Raw genomic sequence first — 18,981 nt, 5'->3', positions numbered from 1 at the left:
TTAATAATACCAAATCTCACATGACAGTGCTGTAATGTCATTTCTACCAGTGCTGCTGTAAACTTGTCCCTTATTGAGCTAAAAAAAGAAGAAAACTTCAGTCTAGCTTTCTCTTTCACACTGAAAATGTATTTTTTCTGCATTTGGTGTCCATGTGCTGTGACATTTTAACTGTAGTTCTAGTACATTTTACTTGTGGAATTGCATAGGTATTGCTTATGCAAATTTCTGCACTTTGATAAGTCTCTTAATTGGATTTCCTTTATGCTGAGAGGTTGTCATCGCCAGGGAGATTAGTATTTACAGCAATAATTTGTCCATCAATATAAATGTCAGGAAGAATTTATAAGTTAAACAAAAATTGTTACAGCTCTTCCTTTCCAGGCTAAATCAATATGCAATTAGCAAATAAAGGTGAAAACGTCACTTTGAAGTCAATAGGTGTGCTTCTGTACTTACTCCTAAATTTTCTTGATATTTTCATTACTTCAAAACAGGAAATAGGAGTAAGTACACTGGAGATAAATTTTAAGTGCTAATATTCACTTTTCATTTAGTACTGACCAACTTTTAAGTAGAAGGAAATTGTTAATGTCTAGTATGAATAATTGGTTTTATATGGCTTTGTGGAATAGAAGTATGAGAGTGCTTTGTAAATTGATGCTCTGGAACCCTTTAAGTGCAACAAAAGGTCCCCCTGCCTGAAAAGTACAAACTCAACAAAATCAAGCCGTGATTTTTCCACTTGACATATCAAATACAATGAAGGTTACACTGCTGTGAGTGCTTTGTGCCAGCATTGTAGAATTTAAGCAGCCTTATTTTGTGATAATTTAACAGAAGGTTACTGAGAAGTTGTGCAACAAATTATCGTGCAGTCTTGGAGGTGTTCCCAGCCAGGCTGGATGGGGTTTTCAGCACCCTGCTCTAGTGGAAGGTGTCCCTGGCATGGCAGGGGGCTGGAACCAGATGGTCTTTAAGGTCCCTTCAAACCCTAACCATTGTAAGATTCTGTTGATTCCATGCAAAGAAGATTAATTTAACAGGACTAGGTTTTCTCAGAGGAATACAGATTTTAGTCTGTGTTCCTAGGTAACTTCAGGTCAAAGGAAGTAAGTTTCAAAAATAATACAATTCTGCAATACTTGGAAAGCACCAAGTTGGAAACTGAGTTTAGTGAAAATTATAGTATTTCAAAAATAATGCACTAAGATCTTTTTCATAGAAAAACATTTTGTGTTCCACAGTGGAAAAAAAAAATAAAAGAAAACCCTGTAAGTTGCAAACTGATCTCAAGGCACCCATTATTTTTCTCCACAAGCAACAGCAAAACCTAAAGAAATAATCCAGAAGAACTATTAGATTCTCATGGGAAAGTTGTTCATTATATCGTTTACCCACTGTCATTAACAATCTACAAATTGCATCTAAGATTGCAGGCTGCATTGGATTCCAAATATTTTTGTTATAACCCAGGACACTTTCCCGCAGAACAGCTAAGGAATTTGACCCAAAGTCCTTTGTAGACCTACATCTTCTGACCCAGTCTTCTGTTTCATAGCCTCAGTACCAATAAATATTTTTCCAAGCAAGTGTATTGCTTAATATTTGTAATTTAAGAATGATGGGTTTGACCAGTCAGAATTCTGATTCACTCTTTTATACAGTAAGTCTGGAGCTGACACTGTGTCCAGTGCTTAACCTGTGAACATCACTCTGAACCAGGGAGATTTTCTGTGTCCTCCTTGGATCATGTTATAGGCTAATCTGTTATATATAATTAAACATATTTATGGCAAATAGAAGAAGATAATTGTAAATATTTACCAAATTATGCACCCTGTGCAATACTGAAAAACTACTTGCAAGACACTCAAAAAGTCAGTATATTGTGAACAGGTTTGCAAATAAAAGTTGTGCAAATACTCTGCTTTAAGCAAGTTTGTGTCCCGGTCCCTGGCTTTTGTTCCTGCAGTGTCAGGCACTACTATAGAGCCCTTGTCTGAAAAGGGAGACTAAAACCAGCCTCTTAGTAGAAGTAAAAATGATGACTGATGTTAATTGAAACCATATAATGTTACTTAGATAAGACATTTTGGGGCAGAAATACTGTGGTTTTGCTAACAAAGTCACAGTCATAGCCAGCAAGGTCACAGGGTGAGGGGCAGAGGCTCAGTTTTATCCTGTCCTGGCTGTGCTGTTACTGACCTTGTAGAAATACTCTGCCCATGCAAAGAGGGACACAAACCAACTGCAGTAATGAAAATTCATAAACATTTCCAATCACAAATTTAATCATGGGTCCTTTGACTTAAACTGAAGTATCCTAAAATAAATCACACAGTAGAAAGGACAGGACTACCTGCATTTTTTTAATAGCTCACATTTTCAGCCATCTCTGGGAACTCATCCAATGGAGGGACACCTATGCACTTCAGCAGGCTTTGAGTCAGGCACTAAATATATACAGACATATAAAATGCACTCCCTATATGTAAACTTATCTCTTACAAGCAAACTACTATGGGATAAATTGCAATGTTTAAAAACAATTTTCAAAAATATAGGTTTTATTAAGAAAGCAGGAGCCTAAAAGAAAATAAGAATTAACATAAGAATGTCATTAGGGTCAGGGTTTGGCTGTCCCACCCCATAATTTGTTGTTATTCAATAGCCCAATGATTATTAAATTAATCTGTTATTTAAATAGCAATCAAAAACAAGTCAACCCACATTTTCTAAGCACTGTCAACAAGAGAGAAAAACTGGGATTTTTTGAAAAAACTGAAATGGTTTCATATTTTCCAGTAAGCTTTTCTTTTTTACAGCAAAAAACCTAAAAAAAACCCCAAACCCCATTACTTCTGAAAACTTATATCATAGACTTCTATCACAGTCTTAACTTTGAAAGCAATTAATTGCAAAGAGGAATATATTTTCTTTATCAGTCTCAACTGGCACTCTTTCTGTGGAGTCAGAGTTACACTGATGCCACATGTACCTGCTATGGGCTGTAAAGATGCTGTGCTACACAGGGATGAATTTCTGACCAGACACTGAAATTTTAGACTATATAAAAAGTCTCAGTGCTGCTTGTAGTTTTATGAAGTATTACCCCAATATTTTAGCCAATTTTACATATAAGTGTGTTAACCAATGTTCTTCAGCAATGCTCACTGTGTACCTCACAGTTTTTGCCTTCTGGGGATCTCATCACAACAAATTTTAGTTGCACTAGAAGTGTCTAAGAAAAGCCTCCTCAGAATGTCAAAGTTGTTATAAATTAGAAAGGAGGATGGCTGTTAAGATATTTGATCATAACATGTTTGCTAGTCTTTTAAGTAAAACCTCCCATCTCTTTGTAGAAAAAATGGTTTTGTCTAATTGCAAATCTCATTTACACATGAAAATTCAAATGTTTTCATTAAACTTAATTTAGGAAAATACCATTAATTTCAGCTATAACTGCTGTGAAGGTGAGTATAACAATTTAGGCATCTGACTATTTATATTTTAAGCATATATGTTAAAATTTCAAAGTTATAAGGAGCCAACTGAGTGCATAGTTGCCAGATTTGTGTGTTCACTGTAATAACTGTGAGTATACAGATTAGGCAGCAGTTGCACAGTCAAATGCTTAAAAATTTGCCCTTTTAACCTCTCCTGTTCATGTGTGATGACATATTGGACTTGGATGAAGATCAAAAATCTGGCCTTACTTCCAAAGAAGCCCCCCTTCTCTTTTAATTGCAGCACTCATGGGTCTACAGGGTCAATACCAAAACCCCAAAGAAACTGTTTCATTTCTAGTTGATCCTTTGTTCACAACCTTAAGACACAAAGAGGAAAGTAAATATAAGAAAGCCATATTGTCACTAGGGAAGCAAAGAAGTATTTAGGTACAATCATCCTAACCCTGGGAAAGATTTGAGCATGTTTCAATGATGCCAGATATGAAAGATGAATGCATTTACCTTGTTGGGCATCACAAGTAAATTGCTTGTTAAAATGTATAGGAGCTACTTATTTGAATAAACACTGTCCCATGTATCATCTACTGGTCCCAATAGAGTGTTAGTAAGCATTTAGTTAACAAGGAAAATCATCAATAAACCAAATTGCTTCTCTTGCTTTCTCATAGAATGGGCATTGAATGCTGTTTATTTGTCAATAAAAGAGGTAAGTGGCAATGGAAGTGTAGCTCAGGATGACACTGAACCCTTCACGTGGATTTATAATGGCAAGTTTCAGACTCGTCCACTAAATGCAGAGATTTGGCAGTAACAGATAAATAACAACACAAATTAGATGCAGACTGCTCAGGGCATGAGTGTATTAGTGTCAGGAGTAGTGCAATCTGCAGACATTAAAATGGTAATGGTTTTTAAAACCCACTTAATCTCGAGACATACCACCATTTGCTAAAATATTTCCGCATTTCTTCCTCAGTAGAAGCTTGCCAAACTGCTGTACTTGATCATGTTTAAAATGTGAAAATAAATACACAGTTCAATTTCCCATGAAATAAATAATCATTTGCCTTTTCAGATGGAGTTAGTTTACTTCTAAACAAACCAGCTTGCCACATAAAGCAGCCAAACATCGAGGGCCAATTCCTTCTTTTTTGGAGCTCTGTTGATGTGTGTCAGAATGTCCCTGTGTCTGTCCTGGAGCTGCTAGGGCAGTCAATTATAGCCAGTCTTCTAAAAGACATTTTGGATTGTACTCTTTTTTTACTGTATCAACCTTTTATGATCCTGAGGGAAATGCTGTCTCTGTTTCCCCACCCTTTGCCCAGTTTGTTTTTGCACTGTTGCTTTTCCAGCAGCCGTGCCTGGTACCCGCAGGACGATGTGGGTTTGACAAATCCATGGGTTTTGTGCCCATGTTGGGTCACAGGTGTGCTGCAGGCTGGGTTTCTGGACAGACATTGATTTCTGAGAGATTGCTTAGATGTGCATGGAGCTAAAGGAATATCTTCAAGGAAAACTTAATTTTGCATGCCTCTGTGGTTCATTGCTGAAGTCTTCAGGATCACAATCTAAGCACATGGAATTATCTTGCATCTCTTTTGAAAAACAGATCTTCCAGACTTGCAGAATACTTATGGCTGTTAAAAAGTCTTTAAATTTGAGGCAAGAGCAGTATTTCTAGAAAGTTATTTTAGCCAAAACCCCAAAACTCTATAAGATCCAAAAATATTTTTTTCCTTGTTCTTTCCTAGTAAAAAGTATCAAATTATGCAATTTAAACTGCTAGAATTGTTTATTAAAGGTCTTTATACTTAGCTTAAAATGTTATATTGTGTGTTACCCACACTTCTCCACTTGCAGGCTGAGTGACTTTCTCTTCACTTCAAAGGACCAGTGATTATAATGTTTGACATGCAGGTGTAATTTAAAGTCACTGTATGGGCAATTTAACTCTACCCTTTGATAATGTATATTTTGAATGTCCAGTTCAGGAAACACTGTAAATTACTATTTTCACTTAAGAAAAAAGGTATATAAAATAATAGGGCAAGACATATCTAAGTTACCAGGCAGGTCTGTGCCTGCCACTCATCAGTTTAACAATCCCTTGGGCAGTTTTCAAGGCTGGAGAATTTCTGTTTGCTTGGAGATTTAGCTTTTTTTATTTTTCTGTTTCAGATCTTTTTTAGTATGCTTGTTGAGTTCTGAAGCATTTTTGTTTTCTATGCACTGCCTCCCTCTGTAAGCACTGTAACATTTGGGATTTTAGCAAAAATGAAATTTAGCTATAGGTTTTTTCTCACCAGTAGGATGAGATGTGCACTTTCTCTTAACTGCCCACGTCCAATAAAACCTCTGCAGGGGAATGTGATGATCTGCACACATTCAATCTTCATAGTTAAAAATCAGTACTCCATTACAATATAAATCATAATCTACTTAAAAGTTAGCTTGATTTTACATTTTGAACAGGCATTAATATATATTAATGAAATGATAGATAGTGGCTGATGCAATGAATGGATGCTTTGTAATGACAAGGGATTTGAAAAATTGTATGAATGCCATAATATATAGAGCTGAGTAGTAGTTCATATTATTTTTATTAACAATGGTTTGGGATAGGAAAAATGATTGAAATTGAGAAACGTTGCAATGAATTTTTAAAGCTGGGCACACTTGTAAAGAATTGCTAATACTAGAACATTAATTTTATTTTGTAATATATTCATATTATAGGCAATGCAAACAATACAAACATGGCTTAGACATGGTTTCTAAAGGGTTTGGGATACCTTAATGGATATTTTAAAGTCTTTGACTTAGAAAAACAATGTGAATCTTAAGATTTGAGAGCTATGCAAGGAACATTTGTATATTATGTAAAACAATACAGAGTTTTATCTGGCTATGGAAAAGATGGCTTAAGTCTTTGAGATGTGGCCTTCTCAATCATTGCTAAAGTTTATGTTAACAGAAATAAATTAACATCCTTGCTAAGCACACTGTGGGCCCATCCACTGAGCAGTTTAGCTCCAGGATTTATTACAGTAATTTCACAAATACAAGCCGCACCAATTTGACCAAAATTTTGGTGGAAACCCGGAAGTGCGGCCAATATTCCGGGGCGGCTAATACATTAACAAAATTCTAAAAGCTGCCAACACGGAAGTGAGAGCCCGCGGCAGCCCCAAGCCAAGCTGGAGCCCGGCCGGCCCCGGCAGAGGTGGGAAAGCCTGGCAGAGGCGGGGCCAGCAGTGTGGGGGGCGGGCGGCAGAGCCTGAGCCAGCAGGGCGGGGCAGGGGGGGCGGCAGAGCCTGAGCCAGCAGGGCAGGGGAGCCCGGGAGAACTGGGGCTAGCAGTGCAGGGGAGCATGGCAGAAGCAGGAAGGCCAGCGGGTGGGGCTGCCTGGCAGCGGGGGAAGCCCAGCAGAATCGGGGCCAGCAGCGTGGGGGAGCCTGGCGGTGCGGGGGCCTGCAGTGCCGGCCAGGGCGAGCAAACGCGGCGGTGGTGCAGACGGGAGGGGGCGGCCGGCGAGCCCGGCGGCGGGGCTAGCGAACGCGGCGCGGCCGGCGAGCCCGGCGGCGGGGCTAGGGAACGCAGCGCGGCCGGCGAGCCCGGCGGCGGGGCTAGCGAACGCGGCGCGGCGCGGCCGGCGAGCCCGCCAGCGGGGCTAGCGAACGCGGCAGCGGGGCGGTGCTGACGGGAGAGGGGGGCCAGCGAGCCCGGCGGCGGCGGCAGCACCACCCGGCCAGCCCCGCCGAGCCGTGGCGCTGAGCTGGGCCACCCGGCCCCGTCGGCCACCATGAGCGGGCCGAGCCTTCCTGGCCCCGCCCCGAGCCAGTAAAGCCCGCTATGCCGCGATCCTGTTACTAATTGGCCAATTTGTGAAAGCTGCGCACGGATTCTCGCGACGAACGAAAGTGCGGCTAATATTCGGGGTGCGGCTTATCTATTGACAAAGACAGCAACATTGTCGAGGCACCGGGGGTGCGGCTTATAATCCGTGCGGCTTGTATTCGTGAAACTACTGTAGTCTTGTAATGTGAATCTCCTGGTCACTTCTGCTTTTCATACCTCAGTTTCTGTTGTGCAGCTCTTTTCTAGACTTGTATTGTAGATGAGACTTGACCTAAAGTTGCAGGAAAGAGTGGTTACCAATTCTTGCAATTCAAAAGTTACTTTTACAATGTCATATGATATCTGTGAGTCTTCCTAAACCAGAATTTATCAACTTGCTTTTTAATCTTAAAGTTATATTTAGAACCTAGCTTAGAAATCATATAGCATTTTAAAAAACACAATCTGAGACGTCTCTCAGTACAAACCACAACTACTTGTGTAGAGCTAAAGAGCTCTGCTATAAACACATATTTGTTAACATGCTGTAGTGGAACTGTATTTTTCAGCCTGGATATCTTCTCTGACATCTCTGCTGTGGTCTTGTTAACCAGGTGTCAAAGGAAAAGTCTTTAGGAGACCTCTGATGTGATTTGCCTTGTGCTGGTTACTCTGCCTCCTCTGTTGGTCACTGTGAGAGAGAACCAGGTACCCACCCTGCTTGTGGGTATGTCACATATGTCACACTCAGCTTGGGTTTGTTCAGGGCTATGAATGCTGGCAGATATTTAAAATTTGTGGGATTTCTGCTCTTTATTTATTTGAAAAAAAATTCCAGTCAATTTAAACCTGGAGGTCTGAAACTCTCCGTTATCCTACACCTGATATGGAAGGGTGGCTGCAGTAGAAAGGTTGTGAACAGCCCAATGCTTCATTGCACTAAGGATCTCCTGTCATCCTAAAGGCTCTACACTAAGCTTTTGGATGTTTGCAGCATTCCTAACATGCAGTTGGTCAAGAACTCTTGTCTGAGCTTCAGTTATTTGAGAAAGAATCCCTCCTGGTGGGCAGGGATGGGCACTTCTGGGGGATCCTGTCTGAGGCAGAGGGGTTTCCAACTCTGTGGGGCTCTGAGCATTCAGCAGGCACAGAATGGTGAGGATGACACTGCTCACCTAAATCCTCAGTGCTAAACTTTGCTCTGTGTTTGCACTGAAACCAAATTGTACCACAGTCAGTCAGGCTGTATGTGCTGGCAATATTTTGCTGGCATGAGGTCAGGATCCAATTACAAGCCTGAGGCTGGGAGTTTATCTGCCTCTTTTCATGTGAGAGAACCATTAGCTGTGAGAGAACCATTTATATACTGCTCCAGCTCTCAGAAATGTTGTTACTGGCATATATGTTATTTTTACAAATGGCATTAGATATTTCATTCTCTATCATCATTTATTTGGAAAAAAAACTCGCAAAAAACCCCCCAAAAAACAAGTAGCACAACTTGATTGTGATATAAACATTTCATTCATTCATTGCAAAAATGTGATAAGCAAGAGAGAGGTGGGTTGGAAATGTGGCTAGCAGCCTGGAAAACACATGATAGGAGTTGGGAAACAGCAAAGTGGATATCTGCACTTCAGTTGAATGCTTAAAGTTTGTTCCAGACCATTAGGGTTGAAGGTTTGCAACCAACAGTTATGTGAGTAACACATATTTGAGTGCAGTGTGCACAATATTTTCCATTTACTCTGCCCTCATGATGGTTTTTTCCTCTTTCTCTAAAAAATAGGAAAGATTACATTTGACAGATGTGAAATGTAATCCCAAAGTTACAACTCATCTTAATCCAAAATACTCCAAGTTCATTAATGGAGGTTTGCAGGCAGAAAATACACTGAAATGCCCAGAGGGGAAAGGCTGAGCTTACAGTGATGCTCAAGAGCCAGAGTGGCCACTGAGGGCTATCTAAGTTAAGTTCCATGGAAATTTAGACAGTTCCTCACATCTTTGTGTGTTTGTTTAGGTTGCCAATTTGAAAATATTGCCCTATGTTTATTTCTGCTAAACTATTCACAGTGAAATTCTTCTGTGCTTTGTAGGATTTGTGTGCTTGAGCAAAACAAGTGGTACTTAAAGGATCTTTTCTATTGTCACATAAAAATGATTGATATGATTGTGCAGCAGTGATATTTGGCAGCACAATACTCTGATATTCTACTCATAATTTGATTTTAAGTCCCACAGTCATCACTGTGACATTAAAAGATAGTAAGAGTGTTCCAATGGTCATTAAGGAACAAATGGAAAATACATATGTGGATTTTTTTTTTTTTTGCCCTTAAATCAGGCTGCTAAACCTCCTGAGCATGGAATTAAAAGTGAATCCAAACAGTGATTTAAATATTTATATGACTAAAATCCTAAGCCATGTGTTTGTTGTGGCCACATATTCTACTGCAGAGTGTCTATTGTCACTAGCACAGATATAACAGCAGGGAATTTTAGTAAAATTAGAAGAGAATACTGATGGTAATATTCAACATATAGATCAGCAGTTATTATTTATGAACAAGATTTTTTTTAAAGCAAAGTGCAATAATGAAATATTTCTGTGAGAAAAAAAGAATTGATTTTTAACAGGAAACATACAGCATTGTTTTTAAACAAGTTGAATTGCTTTTAGTGTTGTCAAATCCTCTCCAAATTACAAAGAAATATCTTCCACTCTTCAGTATAATGGGAAGATATTCTCTCTAAATGTTCTGGTCCCACAAGCATAGTTTTATCCTGTGACTTCCTATTCCCATGCTGCTTGACATTAGTTCTGTTCCCTCTAACACTTTTCAGCCTTTGCAGCTGTGTGAAGAAAACAGGGAGCCATGGGTCTGAAAATCAGAGACTGCTGAATGCTCTCAGGAGGTTCCCTGCCATTCTTTGTTGCTGGAACAAGTTGTGTAGTGGTGTCAGCAGCCACCAGCTAATGGCAGCAGGGCTGCAGGCCAGGAAAAGGAAAATAGTTCAGTGCAAATGAGCAAGCAATGGTGGTGTTTGGGATCCCCAGCCTGAACAAGCCATTAGCACTGTGCCCCCTCTCACAGCTGCCTGGCCCACCCTCAGCCCCATACAAAATATTCTCTGCTGAACCAGTTTGCTCAAGATTCACTGTGCTGGGCTGTGCAAGTGGCTGCTTATTAGTAGGGAAACCTCACATCTGTGTTCAGTTTATATCCTGCCCAAAATTTAACACCAGTGGACAAGGAAATGGATGACCTCTCCTGCATGGAAATACAGAAATAAGCTGCCCAACTGTAGTATTGATTTCCATTAACAGCAGATGCTGTAGTCAAATAGTGGAGAGTAAACAACTTAAAGGTTAGGTTTGCTTAGCTGGATGAGACACATCTCTGGTGTGTCTGAAATAGAATTACCTTAGCTTTGCCTGTTATTGATCCAGATATGCTAGGAAAGGAAAGGTGAAGCCAAAAGCATTTCAGAGACAAGATGTTAAGCCTACCACATACAGATTTTGCACCATGTGATGGAGGTATTTGTAGTGAAGCAATGACCTGCATTAACAAGGGAAATCAGACCTAACAGAAATTCGTGATCTTCAAGTTGGCCAGTGAGCTGGGCTTGGCCAGGAGATGCAGCAGCCAGGAAGAAAAAAGGGCACAGCTCTGCCTTGGTCCTGCTGTGCATTTCCATCAACATGGGAAATGCTCCAGAATGTCTGAGGAGAGACTGCACAGGCCCCATGGCAAAGCTCCTACAGCAGAAGATAACCTGCTGCCCTGTCCTTCCCCAGGGCACTGTCATCCCTGTCTGCCTCAGAACATCCTCCTTTTCCAGAGAGGTTTCTCCCAATTCCCTCACTAACACTTGGCCACCCCAGAGGTTCAGAGACAGAAAGATGGAAGGAAGAGAAAGAAGCCCAGTGTGGAGAGAAGGCAGTGCTGCAAGGGTAGTGTCAGCTCAGTCCCTGCTCCTGTACTCCATATATTCTAATTGTCCTTACAGAAGAAATTGATTTTTATAATATGAAAAAGAAGTGACACTTTGGGAATTAGGTTGGGGGTTTTGGTTTGTTTGGGGTTTTTTTAAACATAGTCTGGGGAAGAAAATATTATAACAATGGAATATATATTACAACTCTTTAAAGACTTTCACATATACAAATAAAAGGGAGATATTAAAATTTAAATTTAAACCCAAAAAAACTCCAACAAACCAAAAAAACTCCAACAAACCAGATTTACATGTAGTGGGCTGGCTCTCAGAGAACAGGAGTAGTAGCCCACACTTAGCATAGTTACCATGTCCAGGATGCATTTCTCTGCAGGATCACTGCCCATCTCTTAGAGGGAAGGACTCTCCTGCAGGGATGACTCAGATCCCCAAAGCCAAGCTCCTGCCCCGAATTATCCTTGAAGTTTGTGTCCCTGCATGTCCAGAGCAGGAGGTGCTCACCCTTCTGAGGCAGGAGCCCCAGTTATTGTTTAAAGGCAGCAGGTGTGATATTTGCACTGCAGTGTTGGTGTGGTGCTTTCCAACTTACAGGCTGTCTAAAGGAGTTAGAAAGAACTGATTTTCTGTGGGAAGAGTCATGTAGGCACCAGACACTCCTTCAGTGTGCTTCCTTATCATGCCTTCAGAAGCATGACTACAAAATATAATTATGAACATAGCAGTACCTGAAGTCCAAGTTCTCTTTCTTTGTAATTGCACAATGAAAAATTAATTTTCAAGGAGCAGATCAGTAAGTATTGCTTTTTGAGCAAATATTTTTTATTTTTCACTTCCAATTAAAACATGAAGCTGGTTTGTTTGTTTTTTTTCCAAATCAATTTGCATTTTATTTGTGCATGTTTTTATATGGACCAAAACCAAAAGAGGTTAAAAAGAAACTAATACTGTGTGTGCCACATGACAAAATTGTCATATAACACTCTGACTCAAAATACAGAGTTCCTTGCAGACTTACTCTCTGTTGCTATTTTTTCTTCATTAACAAAATAGCTTGGCATAACTAGATTTTCTTCCTCCCTCTCTGTCTGCCCCTTTCAAGTATTGGATTTCTTCCTTCCTCACCTTCCCCACAAAGTCTAGAAACAGTTTGTTTTCAGGTCTGTTTCAAACCTCTGAACCTGCACATCAAATAAACCAAGCTAGTTCCTCAGTGGATGAAAGATGGAGGAGAAATTATTAATAAGCTTCTTATTGACTCAATGCAGCTTCAACAGGAACCCCAACAGTTTATTCTGTTTTATGTTTGGAGATATATGCAAGCCTATTCCTGTGGTGCCCCTATTGAATGATGGTGATGATACTGCAGTAAAGGAAAAGGATTCAAATCAAAAGTTTTACACTGCTTAAAACAAAAAGAGCTTTATCCTTTAAATGTGAAACATTCTCCATAATAAGAAGGCACTTAAATGTAGACTTTCTTTTGATTGTTAAAGCAGCAATAAGTCCAAGCCAAATCCCTCACTCAGTCCTGGAGAGTTGGTTTCTATATTACCAGGGACACAAATGCCAGCTTAAGCCAGCAGGTGTTCAGACATGGTTATTGTAAGAGGAACTTTAGAGACTCACAGTGGATCTCACAAAAAGATAATACCATTCTCCCTACTTTGTCAGCAACTCTATTTCCCACTGCAGCCATGGGAGCTGTGTGCTGGAGGTTTTTCTCCCTTGCAACAGAGCCTTGGCGTACACAGTGAAGTATTTTGGTGGAATGTCTCAGTCCCTGAAAGGCTTTGGTCTGACTGTGTTCATGCACCTTTTGTTTCCTCTGAATATTTGGTTCCTGAGACTTACTGGCATGAATGTTCAAAATGAATTTCAAAGATGCATATGCATGTCACCATGGGAACTGGAGGCTGATCTCAAGCAGCAGAGCTGCTGCTGGGATGATTGTGTGCTTTATCCAGTTTGGGCATGGAAGCAGTGCCATGTGAATTATCTGAATAGTCACACAGCAACTGTGGTGGTTACAACTGGCACAAACTTCTTTGCCACTGATCTGGTGAGGGTAAGAATATTTCATGACTGTGAAATGATCCTAAATTACAGTGGCTGAAAGATGTGTATTTTATTTGTGCAAACTATTAATAGAATAGAAAGCTGAAATGGACATTTTTGCCCTTATTTATTTGCTCAGCTCCATCTCGGTCTTGAATCCTCTGTTTTCACTTGTTGGTATGTTTTACAACTTCATTTCAAGATTATGTTTGAGAATTGTGTAAGGGGAAACATCCATAGACTGCTTAATAGAAGAAATCATTTTATTTTACAATTACTTTTAGTGGGAGGATGAGAATCATTTGCTTCACTTTTCAAGACAGTAGTTTTTATTGTGTACTAAGGAAAAAAATGCTGCAGTGAGCCAAAAGTTTCACTGTTTTGTGGTTCTTTATAGCAGTGCCATGCTCTGTGGCAGCCACCATAAGCTTAGACACTTCACAAACTTCTGTACTAGTTAGACAGACTGTAGGTCTGCAAGAATATTCACTGTTTGGTAAACAGAGTCAGTGTCATTAGTTGATACCTACAATATAATTCCTAAGGTAGCAAAAAAGGTTTTTACTTAACTAATATATTGCTTTTTGAACTGCCTTTAATTCATAATTTCCATCAATCATTGCAGGTACTGCATTCCCCAAAATGATGAAATCAGGAATTATGAAGGTTTGCAGTAATAAAGCAATACAGAAAATTTTGCTAGGCTTTGCAGTTTAGCTGTGTAGTAATTTATTCAGCATCATCTGTTCTGTAGTTGGAACATTCTTCTGGATTAAGTGCTTTCATCCCAGCTAGGTGAAGGGGTAGGAATTTTTTGTCCCCCCTCTCTAGTTCGAGGAAGGAATGGCTTTATACAGCACAGCCCTTATGACACCTCAAAGTGGGTGAAAGAAGGAACAGGGGGGAAATTGCCCAGCTTTCATGAACTGGCACCTTTAAACCTGATGTGGGGTACATGCTTTCCTCAGGCTGCAGTGCTCACCTGAGGATCACAAAAAGGGCTGAAATTGGGCCCTCCACAGGTAAAACACAAGAGTGACTACTCCTTTCTCAGTAAAAAGAAATTAGTCATTTAGCATCCAATTAACTGGTAAAGCACTTTATGCCTACGAGGTTCTTTTCTGAGCTACTTTTAAAGATACAATGAATATGTTTCAGACTGCACAAAATGCAAATTGTGCCAATTTCTGGCAATAAAAGTAATGGTTTTTCTATCCTTTACTGTTTGATTTATTCATAGCTGTTTTGAGAAATTCATGCAGTACAATTTTGGTGCTATTGCCTGCTAAAGATTTTCCCTCCTTTCCTTTTATTGGCCCCATTTCTCCCACACACAAATCCACAAAGCCACAGATGCTCCATTACAATGATGTCAGTCTTGCTACATGCTCCAGCTGTTTGGTAGGTACATTTATAAAGTTCAGCCTTTTACATTATGCCATAAATGTATATTTCATGTATAAACATAAAGTTAACATATTGCAGATCACTCTAAGTGTAATTTTAATGGAGGTTCAGTAAGTTTAAAAAATACTGAAAAGCATTTAATCTTTCCGTTGGCAACATTTTTATAGTAAGTTTTCCAAATTTTTTTCCTTAGGCTAGGTTTAAATATTCCCTGCCCTCTCTGCTATTTCATCTTCTGTGATCTTTGGAAAAAGCAGGGAGTTATTATAGTAAGACAATATGTATTTTAAAGAAAGATGTCTGAGGAAAAATATGTTTCTCTCCACATCTTCTTGGTACTCAAACCCTCACTTAGCGTTCTGTACATTTACCAGCAAACCACGCTGCAAAACACCTAATTCTTGGAATTGCCAGATTTCAGTGATATTCAATATGGCCAGTATGCTGCTGATAGGATGTGTAAATTCTAACAGACTGTTTTAAAATTTCATCAAGAATTGGGTCTGAGCCTTAAAGACATTCTTTGTATCGTGTCCTGAGTTTCAAAGGAAAGGCTAAATGGTGTCTAAAATTTACTTCTGCCTTTTGCCCCTTTTCTCTTTGGTAAGTGCTTAAGGGTTCAGCTCCCTGAAACTCTGTGCATCATTGACTGGTGCCCACAGGATCCTTCTCAGATCTGTCCTGGGTGCTTTCCTTCTTACAAAAAATGTCTTTATTTTTTTGCTCTCCCTTTGAGCTGCCTACTTTGTCTTCATTGAATGTGGTGCTGAGTTATCACTGTATTTGTACCAGATATTCATTATCCTAAAATAAATTGCTTTGGAAGATTTTGAGGCCTAATCTGTGTTTTGTTGGCTCAGTAATAAAATGCCTCTCAGGAGGAGAGATGAAAGCTGAGATCAGGAGTTGCTTCAAGCAAGAGCCAGAGTGCACAAAGGCCCTAATACAACTGCAGAGACTCAAGTTTGGAACTGTGAGCTATCAGTGTGTGGCTGCAGGGGAAGGAACCTTCATTAGTGTTGTGCATCTGTTCCATTACAGACTGTAAATACATAGAAGTCTGATAAACTCCTAACAAGAACTGGCTCAGAAATGCTGATAATGTCACCATTATTTGTTTTCTTTTTAATTTTCAGGTCTTTTGTTATCCAGCAGATCCCAAGTAGCAACCTCTTCATGGTGGTAGTAGATAATGAATGCTTCTGTGATTCTATCCCACCAATCACCATGGCACCTATAGAAATAAGATATATCCTTTTCTTTACAAACTGGTCAGAAAGAGATTCAAGACGAAAATATTGAAAAACTTCTTATCATGTAAAACTTGCATTGCATGACATCATCACCCATTATATGTACTGTTTGAAATTAAGCCATCTGGGAATATGTTCTCACTATTTTTTTGATGAGAATTCAATTTTTTGTTTCTTTTTTGAACAGCCAATATGAATGAAGCAAGCACACATACATGGATCTTATGTAGCATAAGGTCATGGCCATCTTTAGACAGCTGAAGATCTTTCAAATTAGACATTAGGTATGTAATTTTATTATAGGTATGGACCTCATTATATTGGAACTTAGAGAACTCCTAACATAGATATCTCTTTATTTAAGGTTTGACTGGAGCATTGAATATATTTCAGAATCCTGCTTTCCAAAACTACAAATATTTAGCAAAGTAAACATATCACTTGATTTTTTTTGGTTGCCCCACTTCTTACTTTTTGCTGTTCTGCAGTTCAGGATTAGTTTTTTCCCATAAGTTGGAATTTGTGAAAAGCAGCCTGCAGTGTGCTTTTATTGCAGACTTATGGAAAGACAGGTCAGCAGTGTAAGTGCACCCAGATCACAGAGAGGAAAGCACCAGAATCACTTTCTTTTTCTTGTGGTGACCACACATATCACCTTGGGGTTTACTGGAGAGGAAGAAAGGAGCTGAAAGATTTTCACTGTATTCATTTCAAAACACTCCCATGAGAATGCAGTGCTCAGAGCATCTCTCCTTAACTGCCTTGCACATAATGAATCCCTTAAATGTGAGCGGTTAAAATCTCAGAAGATAAGAAGACGCCCAGAGTCTTGTCATGGATTTCACCCTGAAGTAAGTTTCTGTCTACTTTTCCTTTCTTTTGAACTCTGGTAAATTTTTTTGTTTGTTTAAAAATAATTAATAGGAAAACTATCTTCCAAAATGCAATGCTGGGAAATATTCAGAAGACTCAATAGTCAGGGAAGTCAGGGATATTTTAAGTGCTACAAGTCTTTTTTGTACTCATGTAACAATGTCCCGAGTTGCTGCTTTTGCAGACTGGTTTGTATCATGTCAGAGAACGTGGTAGGATGTGAGCACTGGCAGCCAGGAATATCTGAGAAATTACTCTGGCTCAAGCAGTGGCCACAGGATTCCTTGTTAGAGATGGCTGGGAACTTTGTGTTGTTAGTATTTGCTTCAGTGTCATACCTGTCATGCTGTAGTCATTATGCTCACACATAATATTGCTTGGGAGGGAGAGTGACCCCTCCAGTAGCTGCATTTACTGCTCTGTGTCCTGCAGAGTACTCACACAGTGCCAGGAGAGCTGATAGGGACCAGGATGTGATTACAGTGGCTTGTACAGCCACTTGTACAGTAGGCTCAAAACCATCCTTTTCACCCTGGAGTAACTTTAATTTCTGCTTCTGATGGTGTAATGCAGTGTAGAACAAGACCTGAAGTATAAAGTGGAGGGGATGGTGTAGTGCTTGCTGTTTCAGGCTACCTAAATTTGTTCAACTCAAAATGTGTACTTGTATTACTTCCCAAGTATATTTAATTTATGGGCTTTGTTGTTTGCACCACTGCTCTTACATCTATATTTGCTAAAAATCTTGTGTCATAATTGACTGTAGAGGCTTGTATTTATTTTCCTTTGTTGTTTTATTTTCTTTAGGAAAATGCAAGAGAATGTGGTGGTGTCTCAGGCCTTAGTGCTAAACCTTCTCTTGTTCTTCTTCCTCTGCTATTGATGATTTTCTCCAGGTGACATTGACTGATGTGTTCAACTGGCATGCTAAAACATGGATAAACTGTGAACTGGGAAATGATGCAACATAGAGGACATGAAATATAGTCAGAGCATCAGCATTTCATGATTTTAAACTGTTGGTGATATAAATTCTTAAAGATATGTTGAAAAAAGATTTATCTTTTTACTTTGCAAGTCATGCAGATGTGAATTTGGCATATGGCAGTCATGATTCATCAAAAAAGGACTTGGTAGATAGAGGTGACCATTGCTTTGTCCCATTGAGAACAATTTAAACTGTGTACTTTTTTCAATAAAGTATATTAAAATCACAGTTTCAGAGTGTATTTTAAGTATGCTAATATATTTGTTCAAATAATGAATGATGGGAAGAAAATAAAATAAATGGATGATATTTTATTATGCTTTTAGCCTCTTTCTGAAAGAATTCAGAGAAGAATATGGGATCTTGGCTTTTACAATATGGCAGAACAGCTTTTATTAACAAGTTAAAGGAACACCTATGTGTGTATGAAGCTGAACAGGTAATACATGGTGCTGAATTATAGAGGTTTGCTTTCTGGAAATAGCTATAAAATACCTTATCTGCATTTAGAAAGTGAGTCAAAGCCTTATTAAATCCTTGGTTCTAACTTAGGCAAGCTTTGGGTCAAATTGCTGATTTGGCTGCAGATGGCAAAAATCAAATACTTTTTATCTTAAGGAATAGGAAGATGTGTGGAATAGCCCACATGAAAGGGTGACACTGTTGTGCTGCTGTCCTGCCCTCCAGATCTCTCATCAGACAGGAGAAACTCCTTATGAGGAAAGTGATAAGAGAGAAAGTCTGACTTGCAACACATCTGTGTCAGCTGAGGCCATTATTGCTTGTCACTGAGTGTCCCTGTTGGCAGGCAAAGATCTAGACCAGTATGTTTTTATTCCAGGCTTGAATGGTAATGAAGATAAGCATATTCCTTTTGCAATTGGCAGCAAAGTCCCTGCTGTGGATATATCTGCTGAAGATCTTGATCTTTGAACTAAATTTATCAAGGCATCAGTAGTCTCAGTTTGTCTTTGGAGCTTTATACTCCAAGTATAATGCTAAATTCACAACTCCAAATATAATGCTACTCCAAGTAGAATGCTATCAAAGGATAACCTGCCCTCCTAACAATATAATACATTAAATGGAATAATTTTCCAGCTGATGTTCAGTCAAACTGTTGTCC

The 18,981-nt window shown here is 39.4% G+C and overlaps 1 protein-coding gene across 2 annotated transcripts in view; it reads left to right on the top strand.

The window, feature by feature from the left end:
• The window catches only part of CACNA2D3 (calcium voltage-gated channel auxiliary subunit alpha2delta 3), a 396,474-nt gene extending 378,305 nt beyond the window's left edge, over positions 1 to 18,169 (top strand). For both annotated transcript variants that reach the window (XM_033071436.2, XM_033071435.2), the window contains 3 exons: positions 15,878 to 15,990; positions 16,763 to 16,845; positions 17,675 to 18,169. In XM_033071436.2, coding sequence (XP_032927327.1) covers positions 15,878 to 15,990; positions 16,763 to 16,845; positions 17,675 to 17,767 — 289 coding nt within the window. In that variant the 3' untranslated portion in view covers positions 17,768 to 18,169. The remainder of the gene's footprint in view (positions 1 to 15,877; positions 15,991 to 16,762; positions 16,846 to 17,674) is intronic.
• The last annotated feature ends 812 nt before the right edge of the window (positions 18,170 to 18,981 follow it).

This window comes from Catharus ustulatus, chromosome 13 (genome assembly GCF_009819885.2).
Source record: "Catharus ustulatus isolate bCatUst1 chromosome 13, bCatUst1.pri.v2, whole genome shotgun sequence".
Taxonomy (NCBI): Eukaryota; Metazoa; Chordata; class Aves; order Passeriformes; family Turdidae; genus Catharus; species Catharus ustulatus.
This window is presented reverse-complemented; position numbering and strand designations above follow the sequence as displayed.